Source organism: Furipterus horrens, unplaced genomic scaffold (assembly GCF_987537825.1).
Source record: "Furipterus horrens unplaced genomic scaffold, mFurHor1.1.pri manual_scaffold_5, whole genome shotgun sequence".
Classification (NCBI taxonomy): Eukaryota; Metazoa; Chordata; class Mammalia; order Chiroptera; family Furipteridae; genus Furipterus; species Furipterus horrens.
In genome coordinates this window covers 149826062-149838628 of record NW_028327175.1, presented here as the reverse complement: position 1 = coordinate 149838628, position 12567 = coordinate 149826062, and the positions used below count along the sequence as shown (strand labels likewise).

The 12567-nt window shown below is 35.2% G+C and overlaps 2 protein-coding genes across 4 annotated transcripts in view; one reads left to right on the top strand and one right to left on the bottom strand.

Annotated features, from left to right (window-relative positions):
- Nucleotides 1-12567, top strand: part of IPMK (inositol polyphosphate multikinase) — a 49994-nt gene that overhangs the window by 25793 nt on the left and 11634 nt on the right. The window contains exons 3-4 of one of the 2 annotated variants that reach the window (XM_090278048.1): nt 2187-2283; nt 11912-12030. In XM_090278048.1, coding sequence (XP_090134174.1) covers nt 2187-2283; nt 11912-12030 — 216 coding nt within the window. Of the gene's footprint in view, nt 1-2186; nt 2284-11911; nt 12085-12567 lie in introns of both variants that reach the window. The other variant, XM_090278047.1, reaches the window with a different exon arrangement.
- LOC150010096 (small ribosomal subunit protein bS18m-like) lies at nt 158-709 on the bottom strand. Of its 2 annotated transcripts, XM_090279292.1 has the most exons (2): nt 471-709; nt 214-331 (listed from the first exon to the last, which is right to left on the bottom strand). In XM_090279292.1, the coding sequence occupies exons 1-2, from the start codon at nt 624-626 to the stop codon at nt 275-277; spliced, it is 213 nt and encodes a 70-aa protein (XP_090135418.1). In that variant the 5' UTR covers nt 627-709; the 3' UTR covers nt 214-274. The 2 variants fall into 2 exon arrangements, with proteins under 2 accessions (XP_090135417.1, XP_090135418.1); XM_090279291.1 differs by having other exon boundaries at nt 158-684.

The following is a 12567-nucleotide window of genomic DNA, read 5'->3' as shown; positions in this document are numbered from 1 at the left end:
TGTTTTATTTTATCCTACATTTCTAACTAGAAAGGTTTTTAGGTTATCTTGTCTGGCATATAGTAAATGCCAGTTCTACTACTGTAAAAAAATATTTAAAAAGAAGAGAAAGTTTACTTCATTGCTCTTCTAATTCTTTTATTTTATTTTATTTTTTTTATTTTAAAATAAGTTTATTGATAACTTTATACAATTTACTCCCAATATTTGATGTTACAAACTTTAGGGTCTTTGAGATATGCAGGATCCTTGTATGAAACGGGCATAAACCCCATTACTTGAGCTCTCTTAATTGCTTTTGTGATTTCTTTTTGTTTCTTCCCACAAAGACCTGTTATGTGCCTTCCATGAATGCATCCAGTAAATGGTGAAATAAACTGAGACAAAAGCTGTATGTTCTTATAATCTACACGTTTTCCACACAAAATGCATTTTTTAAGAGGCTCTTTATAAGGATTTTCCATTGGAACAGGCAGGTCCTCATTGCTGGTTACCCGCTGATACTGTGAACAACTTTTCCATAGCACGGCGTGAGTTCCGGGATGTGGGAGGCTGACAGCGGCCGTTAAGAAGTGCATCAGCTTTTTCCTCCCTGGGCCACTGCAAAGAGCAACCACAGACGCCATGGTTTATCGGTCCGCTTTCCTTTCTAAATCGTTCTCACAAGTGCTTTCCGGTGCTCTTCCTGGTGGGCCCGAGGACTCCCGCGAAAGGTTCCGCGAGCAGACGCCGAGGACTCCTTAATTCTTTTATGTTTTTCACTTAATAAATGTATCATGAACTTCTTTAGGTCAGTACATAGGGATGTACTTGGGTCTTCCATCTTGTTGCATCATGAACATTGCCCTCACTGCCATTGTGCTAGGAACCAGAGGGATAATAATGTACACCCTGCTCTTAATTATCTTGGCCTGGAAGTGACTGCTATCACTTCTGCTCACATTTCTACAGGGGAGGCTGGAAAATACAGTGTATCACATGAATATTTGGTGAATCTCTGACACACCTGAGTTATATTCTGTAGAACTGTTTTATATGTAACCACTTAACATGAATATGGTTTCATATATATAAAAGAACTCTAATACTAGGATTTCATTAGCATTTTATAGCAGTGAACTTTAATGGTTTTAGATAAACCATATCTGAAATAATTAAATATCTTACAAGTTTTTAAAACAAAAATATTTTCTTCAAGGAACAAAATTAAGAATCTAGTTCTAGGATAGCTAGACATTTCTAGTATTTTCTAGAATTATTACTTATAAATCAAGGAATTAGATGAGCAGTGATTAGATTTACAATACATTGAGCCAAAGGATATATTTTTTTAAAGGTAAAATCACAGTTCCCTTACAGACATAAAATAAGAGTGTGTGAAAGATTTTATTAAACTTACTATTTAATGAGGGAACCAGGCAGATGTTAAAACTTGTTCAATAGAAAAGTCAAAGAAGCAAAAATTTACATAAACTAAAGCAGCGGTTCTCAACCTGTGGGTCGCGACCCCTTTGGGGGTCGAACGACCCTTTCACAGGGGTCGCCTAAGACCATCGGAAAACACATACAATTGCATATTGTTTTTGTGATTAATCACTATGCTTTAACTATGTTCAATTTGTAACAATGAAAATACATCCTGCATATCAGATACAGTACGATTCCTAACAGTAGCAAATTACAGTTACGAAGTAGCAACGAAAGTAATTTTATGGTTGGGGGTCACCACAACATGAGGAACTATATTAAAGGGTTGTGGCATTAGGAAGGTTGAGAACCACTGAACTAAAGGGAAGTTGAAATGAATTTACATACAGACACTAAACTCCCTCCTACCATAGAGGGTGAAGGGAAGTCCATTGAACCTTCTCTGGCCGGAATTCATTTGCAGATAAATGTACAAGAATTATTTTGCACTTGCTAAGAGTTATTTACAGCTTCTTTTGTCGTGAAATAGTTCAAGGACAATGAAAGGCTAGAATTAGATAATCAAGAACGTCCTCTAAACAATACATAGTTTTTCATTGGAAACACAGTACTCTTTTTTTCTTATTCCAAATGTACTTCCAGTTGAAACTCATGCCAGATAAATTATGAATAACAGTATTATTTCAGTTGAGAAATGTATAGGGTAATTATAGAGCGTTATAAGAAACTAACATGCAAGTTTTATTTTCTTATTTCAGGTTTATGCTGCTGATTGTACTGATGGTGTTCTTTTAGAGCTACGAAAATATTTGCCAAAATATTATGGCATCTGGTCACCTCCCACTGCACCAAATGGTAATTTCTTTTCCTAACAATTTATCTTTTAGTTTTAACTCAGGAGAGTGGCTTTTTAAAAGGCTTTGTATAAAAGTAAGCCTAGTATAAAAACAGAATATGTGTGTGTTTTCCTTTTTTTATCATCCTCTACTTTCGCTCTTCATAACCAGTTTATTAACTGGCATATATAAATTATTGATCAGTTTGTTATAATTAAATGAAAATAATGTATACTAGTACTTAATACTGTATTAATTTACAGATGTTCTTTTTTCCTACTTTGTGAGCAATTTTCTTTTTTGCATTTTGAATAGGAAAAAACATCATAAATTATATTTTCTTTACATACATTCCTCCTTGTCTCCTATTCCACTCCTTCATCCCCTACCATGGGCTTTAGTTTGCAGTATTTAAAAAAAATACCAGTACGTTTCACAGAGGACAAATTGTGATCTATGTAAGGGCACAGCATTTGTCTCTCAATATTAGTTAATACTTGAAGTAGTATTTACCACTTTAGGGCCTTTGACTGAATAGACAGAATTTAACAAACAGCTTGACTATGTAACTAGTGAAGGTTCATGAATGTGATAAGAGTTTCAAACTTGACTAAGTTGAAGAATAACCCATAGTCTTGTTAAAATACAAATTAATAGGCTCACTGCTCAGACATTTTGATAATGCACATTTATGCTGGAGTTCAGTGATATGCTTAAATAAAAGCTATACGCTTTTTAAATGTAGATAGTATTTGAACCACATTTTGATAACTGGAAAGAAGGGAGCTCCAGTTTGAGCTTATTCTTTTCCTCAGTTCTTTGTCTTCCTTTGACTCATTGACTGTGTGTCAAGTTTCATTAATAGGGAATCATGGTATCTCCCTGCAAATATCCTCAGGTAATACTAAATCCATGGTTCCCCTGGGTATTTAGGATTCTCCTGTACTTTAGTTGTATGGAGGAAAAAACAAGTGAGCCAAGCCTCCCTCCCCTTTCTTTCCACCTTCTCCCCTTCCCTTCTCCCTCATCCCCTCCTCTCCCCTCCTCTCCCCTCCTCTTCCTCCCCCTCTCCTCCTCTCCCTTCCCCTCCCTACCTCTTGTCTTAGTCCCAGATACAAGTTTCTGATTCAGATCAGCAGGTTGCTTAAATTATTTTACAAATCATTATGATCATAGGGATTTCCATTGTCGTGTAAGATACTTAAATTTCAATTTATTTTGCAACTGATTGATGTTTAACTTAGAGCAAATCATTATTCCTCAAGAAAGTGTCATTGAAGATTTAAGAAACGTTGCCACTGATAGCATTAGATTAGATATCAAGATAATTAAATGCTCAGGGGTAGAATAACTGAGCAAACATCATTACTGTATTTTGAAAAGCAGAGTATACAGAAAGAATGTGGATAAGAGAAGTAGTTTTATTAAAAATCACATTTTATTGTTTAGGATTACTAGCACATAAGTTAAACATCAGAGGCTCATTGGCAGTGGCAGTCAACAACCTTTTTCGTCTTTAATACTAAATAACCTTGAGGAACCTTTGTGCTAATACAGAAAGAGCAGTAACTTTATAAAGTAAAAAACTTGGCTTATTTCTTATTTCCAGATTTTGTGAACATGGCTAATTTGTTAACCTGTTTGAGATTTACCTTTTTCATTTACAAATTGAATAATACCACATAGAGTTGTGAAAATGGCAGGTTATGTTATGTGAGAGTGCTTTGCAAACTAATACTCTTATTTGAATATAACTGGAAATATTGGTGCTACTGAAATGAGAAGACGAGGTGAGGAAAATGATGGGAGAAAATGGAAATAGAAAGGGAAAAAGGACAGGGAATAGGAAGTATACATGTATAGAGTGGTTCAATATAACAACAGTTGTCTCGGGATTTCCTGTTCCTTTCGTACTTTGTTAGCTCTGGAAGAAGTTGGACAAAACTGTTGTACCATGCAGGTTGTTTGTTTCATTTTGTTGGAGAGTTAATGGAATCATCTTTCTGTTTTTATCCTTCTGATTATAAATGAAACAAATATAAGATCAGAAACCTTTATACATGTTTAGCCTACAGGATCATGAAAATAGAGTTAACCCTTGAACAATGTAAAGCTTAGGAGTGCTGACCCCAGCCCCCCACCTTCCCACACAGCCAAAAATTCATGTATAACATTGTTGACTCCCCAAAACTTAACTACTAATTGTCTTCTGTTGACTAGAAGCCTTACTAATAATGTAACACTTATTTTGTATATGTATTATATACTGTATTCTTACGATAAAGTAAGCTAGAGGAAAGAAAATGTTAAGAAAATCATAAGGAAGAGAAAGTATGTTTACATTATTTATTGAAAAAGTCTAAGAAGTGGATTGACCTGCACACTTCCAACCCCTGTTGTTCATGGGTCAACAATATCTAATTCGATTTTAGTTGGATACTGTGGTTTGTATTACTGTACTTTACATAGTATTAAATTAATGACATAATTTATTTACTGGTCTTTTATTTTTATTTGGGCATCTAATGTGCTGAGGGTAGAGTTTTGTAAAGCTTGATATAATTCCTAAATCCAAAGTAGTAAAATATTGAAAGTACCTACCAATTTGCTGAGTAAATTATTGTAACCTGAGAGAAACATAAGAATGTGCTTACAATACTTTGTTTTAAAAAATTTTGACCGTTTTATTGAGATAAAATTCACATACCATAAAACTCACCCCCTATAAAAAAAAAAAAAAAAAGATTTTAATTGAGAGACGGTAGAAGGGAGGGTAAAAAAGAGGAAGAGAAACATCCACAGGTTCCCTCTCACGTATCCTCAACCAGGGACCTCACTTGCAACCAGTGCCCTGACCAGGAATTGAACTGGCGACCTTTCAGTTTGTGGGACAATGCCCAACCCACTAAACTACACCAGTTAGGGCAAAACTCACCCATTTAAAGTATACAAGTTAGTAGTTTGTAGTATATTTATAGAATTGTACTATAAATATAATTGTTGACAGTTATTTGGAAGGCTAGAAAAACTATTTGTTCAAGCTGGTTTGAGCAGATTGAGAGTTCTCAAATAGAATGTCCAGCCTCATTGCTACGTAGGTTTCTGGATCCAATTACTAGTCAAGTTTCAGGAAGCATGTATTTGACATAAGCTGGCCCACACGTTTGTTCCCTCCCTCCCTCTTTACCCCAAATTTGGAGGCTCAGTGTCTACTTTTAATTCTCCTTTCATCTGCTGCTGCTTTCAGAATTGGCTGATGATTGATGTGGAAAGCAGAAGCAAGGTTTTCTATTTTTCCATTTGGCTCCATAGTTGGCAGGGGTTTCCCTCCTGGCCTTTTTCTTTGGGGGAGGTGTAGAAATGAAGATGATGGTCAATGCCTAATACACTTTCTAGTTATGGTGGGAAGAGCTTGATTAACTCGGGACTCATATTCTCATAATTTATACAATCAAAAATACTCATTAAGAAGAGCTAAATAAGCCTTCTTCAACTCTCTGTGTGCCCTCTTCCTTGTCTTTTCTTTAAAGGAACTAGTTATCTCATCTTTTCTATGTAGTTATTTGTAGTTCTTTTGATTTTTCCACAATATTTCAAATATTTACATTTTTTCACTTTGGATTTTTCCATAATGTTTCAAATGTTTACATTTTTTCATCCTTGAATACTGGGAAATTGTCCGCTTCTCAGTGTCAGGACTGTATTCCGACAGTAGAAAATTTGCTATAGGAATTTTTTTATGCTTAATATGTTATAAAACAATATCAGTACTATACAGGGTGGGAAAAAAGTAGGTTTATAATTGTGAGTACACTAAACACAATTTATTCTTGTATTATTAATTATTGCATTATTTTCATATGAACAACTATAAACCTACTCTTGCCTCACCCTGTATTTAATTTATATTTACGATAATTATAAATAGAAAATACGTTTAAAATATACAAGCTTCCTTCATTTTTAGTAATATGTAATCTTACACTGTCATCAACAGCATGAAGTATATAAATATTTTGAGCATGGTAACCATGGCATTGGTAAAGCCACTGAGAAATCTTACTTAATAGTCTGCTTATAACAGCATGAAGTGGTGTATTTTGCCATACCTGGTAGTTATTTTCATGATTTTTAACCTCAAAAAATTAAGAAACTATGGAGATTCTCTACATACTTTCCATAAGTTAACAGATAAATAATAGATTTATCTCTTAAATCCATAAGCTCTTAAACTTAACTCTATTTCTAGTCAATGTAATCTCTTGTAATACTCCATGTATATATAAAAAGTAAATGTGCTTTTATTTATTATACAAATGCCAAGTCTAATCCTATGGAATATTATAGAATAGCCCTCTTAGATCTAAGGTTCACAAAAGCCAGTCGTTGGATCTCTGACAGACTAGCTTCATCGGAATCTGTTGTCCTAAATAGAGCTTTCCAGAATTTGAAAAACTAAATCTAGTTATAATACTCTCTATCTTTATGATTTATATATACACACACATAAATACATATATGTATATATGTAAAAATCAGCTCTCTTCATTTAATATTCAGAATTCTATCTACATGTAAGTTACATCATATCAAATAATGAATATCATAATTATTTTCTAAGATGTTTTCCAGAAAATCAGAATAATTAATTTGTTTCCATGACTTCAGTCAGAATGAACCTCAACTATTCCAGATAGAATATTTATTCTTAGTCCATCAGACTTTTTGGATGAGTTTTAGAACTTATTTTCTGTTTGCCTAAAAATGAAAAATGCTATAACAATATATGCCCAGAGAGGCCTAGCTAAAATGTGTCCCTTGTTATCCAGTGTGTGGTATTGCCTTGTGAGGCTTCCTTATAGTAAAATGCCTTAAACTCTATTCTAGAGAGATAATTTGCAATTAGCAGTTTTCAGAGTGAATTAGTGTTCATATTTATTTCTAGAGATGATGACCTGTAGAAAAATCAGCAAAGATCTCAATGCTCAGATCATACGCCATTTTCCTATTTACCTATTTCATGTAAAAGCACTTGTGGCAAGCTGCTAGATGCATTGTAACATCATACTCTTTCTTCTTAAAAACTCTGCATCTCCAAAGCTTTTGATGTGTATAACCTAGAGGGTAAGATAGAAATGAGAATCTGAAATTTTTACTTTTCACTTAAAAAAAATAGAAGTCAGAGATCTAAAAGGAAACACTAAACCAACTCTCAGTAGGCCTTAACCTAAGAATCATTTACTGAAGGCTATTAATCTATAATCTAGCAGTTTTTAGGAATTCTAATCACATAAAACATAGGAAGAACCCAAAAGTGAGGTAAAGAAAAACACATTTGGCTAGTCAAAATAAATGTTAAATAAACCACTCAGGCTTATTTACTGAAGGAATGACTCAGTTTATTACCGTGTGAGGAAGGCCAAGTCCAGAGTCCTATTGGGCAGTAGGAATGAGAAGGGCAAACGTTCACTTAGTGAACGTACTATATTGTATCCCTGCTGTACAAGGGAGGATCCCAAACAACCAGGAATATCTTCTGGAGGGCGGGCCCCTTGTACAGGCTTACCCTGCTAGGAACCTGTCTGTATTAGTGTGTATCAGCTGGCATTCTTGTGAGAGGCTGTGCTCAGCTTCAGTGAATTTTTTTTTAAGACTCTTTCAACATGTTTGCTCATTTCATGATGGGTGATTTATGACACTGCGCTGAGTGTTCAGCAGTTTTTGACCCAAAATGGCATGACCCGCATACTCCACCCTCCCTGTTCACCCAATCTTACATGAGCAACTTCATTTTGTTTCCCGGGATGAAGAAAGTCCTCAAAGGGAAATGTTTTGCCAGTGTGGAATAGGTGAAACAAAAAATAGCAGAAGCACTAAAAGGCATCAAAATCTACGAGTTCAAAAACTGTTTTGAGCAGTGGAAAAAAGGTCTCGATAGGTGTATTTCATTAAATGGAGAATACTTTGAAGATGGCTGAAGTTTAAACATGTAAGAATAAATGCACAATTTTTTATAAATAAATTCTGTTTTTGGGGGGTCCGTCCTCATCTATAGAGTTGGCATTTGCATTTTCCTTCTTCCCAAGGAGAAAAGGAAGAAGGATTTTATATTCAGATTTGCTCTACTCTACTGTAGCTTCTGTCATTTCTATCTCATTGTAAAAAAACAAGTTTAGTGTTTATTTTTAATCACTACCAAATTGGCAAGTAGAAGATAATGACCCTATACTGAGATATAGATGCTGTGATAGTCAGCTAGGTTCGCTCACTCTCTTTTAAAAAAAAAACAATTTATTTATTTTTTTATTATTGTTTTTTTTTTGTTTTGTTTTTAGAGAGAGGGGAAAGGAGAAAGAGAGGGAGAGAGACTTCACTGTGTGGTTGCCTCTCACTCGCGCCCCCAACTGGGGACCTGGCCCACAACCCAGGCATGTGCCCTGACTGTGAATTGAACTAGCGACACTTGACTCACAGGCTGACGCTCAATCCACTGAGCCACAGCTGCCAGGTCTTCACTCACTTTCTTTATACTCTCATTAGTGAGCCTCCCCTCATTAATACTTTTAGGGTCTCATGAGTTAGGGATATTAGTGATGATAAATTTTTGAATGCAGTTATCTATTGTATTAGGATCTAATTAGTCTTTCCCAATATTTGAAATAAAAGCCTTATTACTGAAATTTTTATACAGCTATAGAGAGAGGATGAATCAGTTTCCCTTTTGCTTAAGGTTGTTGGAGATGGGAGGAGAGAATCTGAAGGGGACTGTCCTGTGCTGCTTCCCTTCCTATCTTCTCATCCAATCTGTGATGAGTTTTTAAAGCACAGAAGCTGGGGTGAGGGGTTTTCCATTTCCTTGAGTGGTATATTCCCACTTGTGCCATTACCTTTCACTGTTAGCAGTTTCATATCTGTGCCCAGACCTTTTGTCATCTCTTATCCTGCTGAAGATGTCTGTTTGTGAGCTCCTTTCTTTAAAATGTGAAAGGTTCCTTCTTATATGCCAGTGCTGGTCCCTTAGGCTGCAGTTCCTTTTTTGTCATATTTGAACTTGACTGCACCTAGTTCTTTCTGCATAGTCATACCCCCCCACCCCCTCACCCTCTGCCGAGTCTTCCTTTGGCTAAGGGATACAGTTTATCTCTTTATTTCTTATCCTTAAATTCATTTCTTAAAGCTAAGGGGTTTAAAGCTTTCTCAAACCCCTACCAAGGTTGTTCTCACTTTTGGTTCAGCACTGACTTCCTTCTTATAATTTAATAACTGCTAGTTTTAGTTATTAAATTACAAGTCTCTTGATGGGCACTTGGGTTGCTTCCATATCTTGGCTATTATAAATAATGCTACAATCAACAAAGGGGTGCATATATATATATATTCTTTCAAATTAGCATTTCGGGTTTCTTCAGATGTCTTCCCAGAAGTGGTATCACTGGGTCATACGACAATTCCGTTTTTAATTTATTTGGGACCTCCACACTATTTTGTGGCTGTCCCAATCTGCATTCCCACCAACAGTGCACCAAGGTTCCCTTTTCTCCACATTCTCGCCAGCATTTGTTTGTTGATTTTATTTATTTAATCCTCATCCAAGGGCATGTTTATTGATTTTTTTTTTTTTTAGAGAGAGGGGAAGGGTGAGAGAAAGAAAGAGAGGGAAACATTGATTGGTTGCCTTTCATGTGCCCCAACCAGGGATGGAACCTGCAACCCAGGCCTGTGCTCTGATTGGGAATCGGACCCCCGACCTTTTGATTTGCGGGAGGACGACCAACCAACAGAGCCACACCAGCCAGGGCTGTTGATTTATTGATGATGGCCATTCTAACAGGTGTGAGGTGATATCTCATTGTGGTTTTGATTTTCATTTCTCTGATGATTAGTGATGCTGAGCAACTTTTCATATGTTTTATTGGCCCATCAATAGATGAGTAGATAACAAGAGCTGTGGTACATATACACAGTGGAATCCTACTCAACCATAAAAAAGAATGAAATCTTGCTTTTTGCAACAGCATTGATGGACCTAGGGAGTATTATGTTAAGTGAAATAAGTCAGAGAAAGACAAATACCATAATTTCACTTATATGTGGAATCTAATGAACAAAATTAAAGAGAAACAGACTCATAGATACAGAGAATAGACTGACAGTTGTCAAATGGGAGGGATTATGGGGGCTGGGTGAAAACAATGAAAGGATTAAGCACTATAAATTGGTAGTTACAGAATAGTCACAGGGATGTGGATTACAACACAGGGAGTATGGTCAGTAGTGTTGTGATGACCGCGAGTTCAGGTGGATGGGTGCTTGAGGCATGGGGGGCTTTAAAGTACATGATTTCTGCCACTTTGCTGTACATCTGAAACATCATACTCTTTCAGATGCTGTACATCTGAAACATACAGAATAATATTGAATGTAAACTATAATTGGAAAAAATATTGATTTAGAACAAATAAATAAAAATATAGGTGGTTTGTAAAACAATAATTACAAGTCTATAGTGGGACAGTGGAAAAGGTAGAGGGTAATTCTTCTCTTTTCTTCCTGGTATTCTTTTATTTAATTTGTAGAAAATATACATCTTCTCTAACTTTATATGTTACTTTGATCAAAAGCAGATATAATCTCTTGTCTTCGAGGAAAGCTTTTAGGAAAAATATTTTTTGTTGTATTTATAACTTAAGATTGCATTATCATTCAGAACTTTGGGAAGATTCTTTCACCCAGGAAACGGAGGAAGAATTTCTTTCCTTCCTTTTCTCTGTGTACTTGGACTCTTCCTTTCAAGCCAACACTGTGAATAGTTCAGCTAGTGTGATAACTGAGGATTTTATAATTTTTTACTTGAATAGCTGTTTGTAATTTTCTGTAGTAAGATGTAGGCAGGTTAGCAAAGTGGTTTATAAATGAATTTGAGGATTGAGGATATTTGTATTCTAAAAAGCAAGTTACTTGTTTTTCTTTTGAGACTAGTGAGAGTGGAGAGTTTTTTGACAGTGGCCATTATTGGATTGATTTACTTTATTAAAGATCTTATTTATTTATTTTTTAAAGAGAAGGAAAGGGAGGGAGAGAAACATCAACTCATTGCCTCTCATCCCCAACTGGAGACCTGGCCCACAATCCAAGCATGTGCCCTGACTGGGAATTGAACCAGCAACCTTTTGGTTTGCGAGATGTCGCCCAACCCACTGAGCCATACCAGTCAGGGCTGATTTAGTTTTCTTAACCCATAATTCTATTGTATATTCTGTGGGAAGGATTTATTCCTATTACTAATTTTAAATGAAGAATAAGCTTTAAAAAAAATTACTAAAATGCTAAGAGATCTGCTGAGGCAAACATGACATAAATTGTATTTAAAAAGGGAATTCATTCTGGAACAGCTTTTGAAGTAATCTCATTGCCTTTTTTTAATGCCCTTGGAGACCTTATATCTACTTAATACCTTTTGTTTATGGTTGAATATTATTTAAACACCTCCTGCAAGAGTTTCTCTCTGATATTTATACTAATTGTTGAGTCTGGAGTTGCTTAAATATTTTTCTCAGTTTTAAGTTTTCCTCATTTTGTTTCCCTAGAAGTTACTTGAGTAGTAATATGTTTGCCTATTACTAATGAAAGTTTTTCTTTAATAACAGATTTATACCTAAAACTGGAAGATGTGACCCATAAATTTAAGAAGCCCTGTATAATGGATGTAAAGATAGGGCGAAAAAGCTATGATCCTTTTGCCTCATCTGAGAAGATTCAGCAACAGGTCAGCAAGTACCCATTAATGGAAGAGATTGGGTTCTTGGTGCTTGGCATGCGGGTAAGAGTGATTATTAGTAATGATACACACATTTTCTTTACATGTTCTTTTCTTGAAAATTCTGGATGTCATTATAATCCTGATATATCAGAAAATGATATATTTTGGAATTCAGTTGTCTATAACTCCCCAGTGTGGGCAGAGATTTTTTATCTCTTGTTCACTGATATATTGTCAGTGTCTGGAATGATTGTGACACTTAGTATTTGACTAATAAATAATATTATGAATGATTGACCCTCAAGACTCCAACTCTGGTAATTTTGTTTTAAAGAAGCTTTAAGTTTAACTGTAACATTAAATAACCTGATATGTAAATGTTATTTATGATTTTCCCATAAGAAAAGTGCTAAGTTTATATATTCAGTAATTTTTCTATATTTTTAAAATAGAAAAGGAAAACTAAAATTAGGTCACTGTTTCAGACTGTGGTTTAAAAGCAGTTTAATTTGCTCATGATTCTGTGGGTTGGCAATTGGAGCT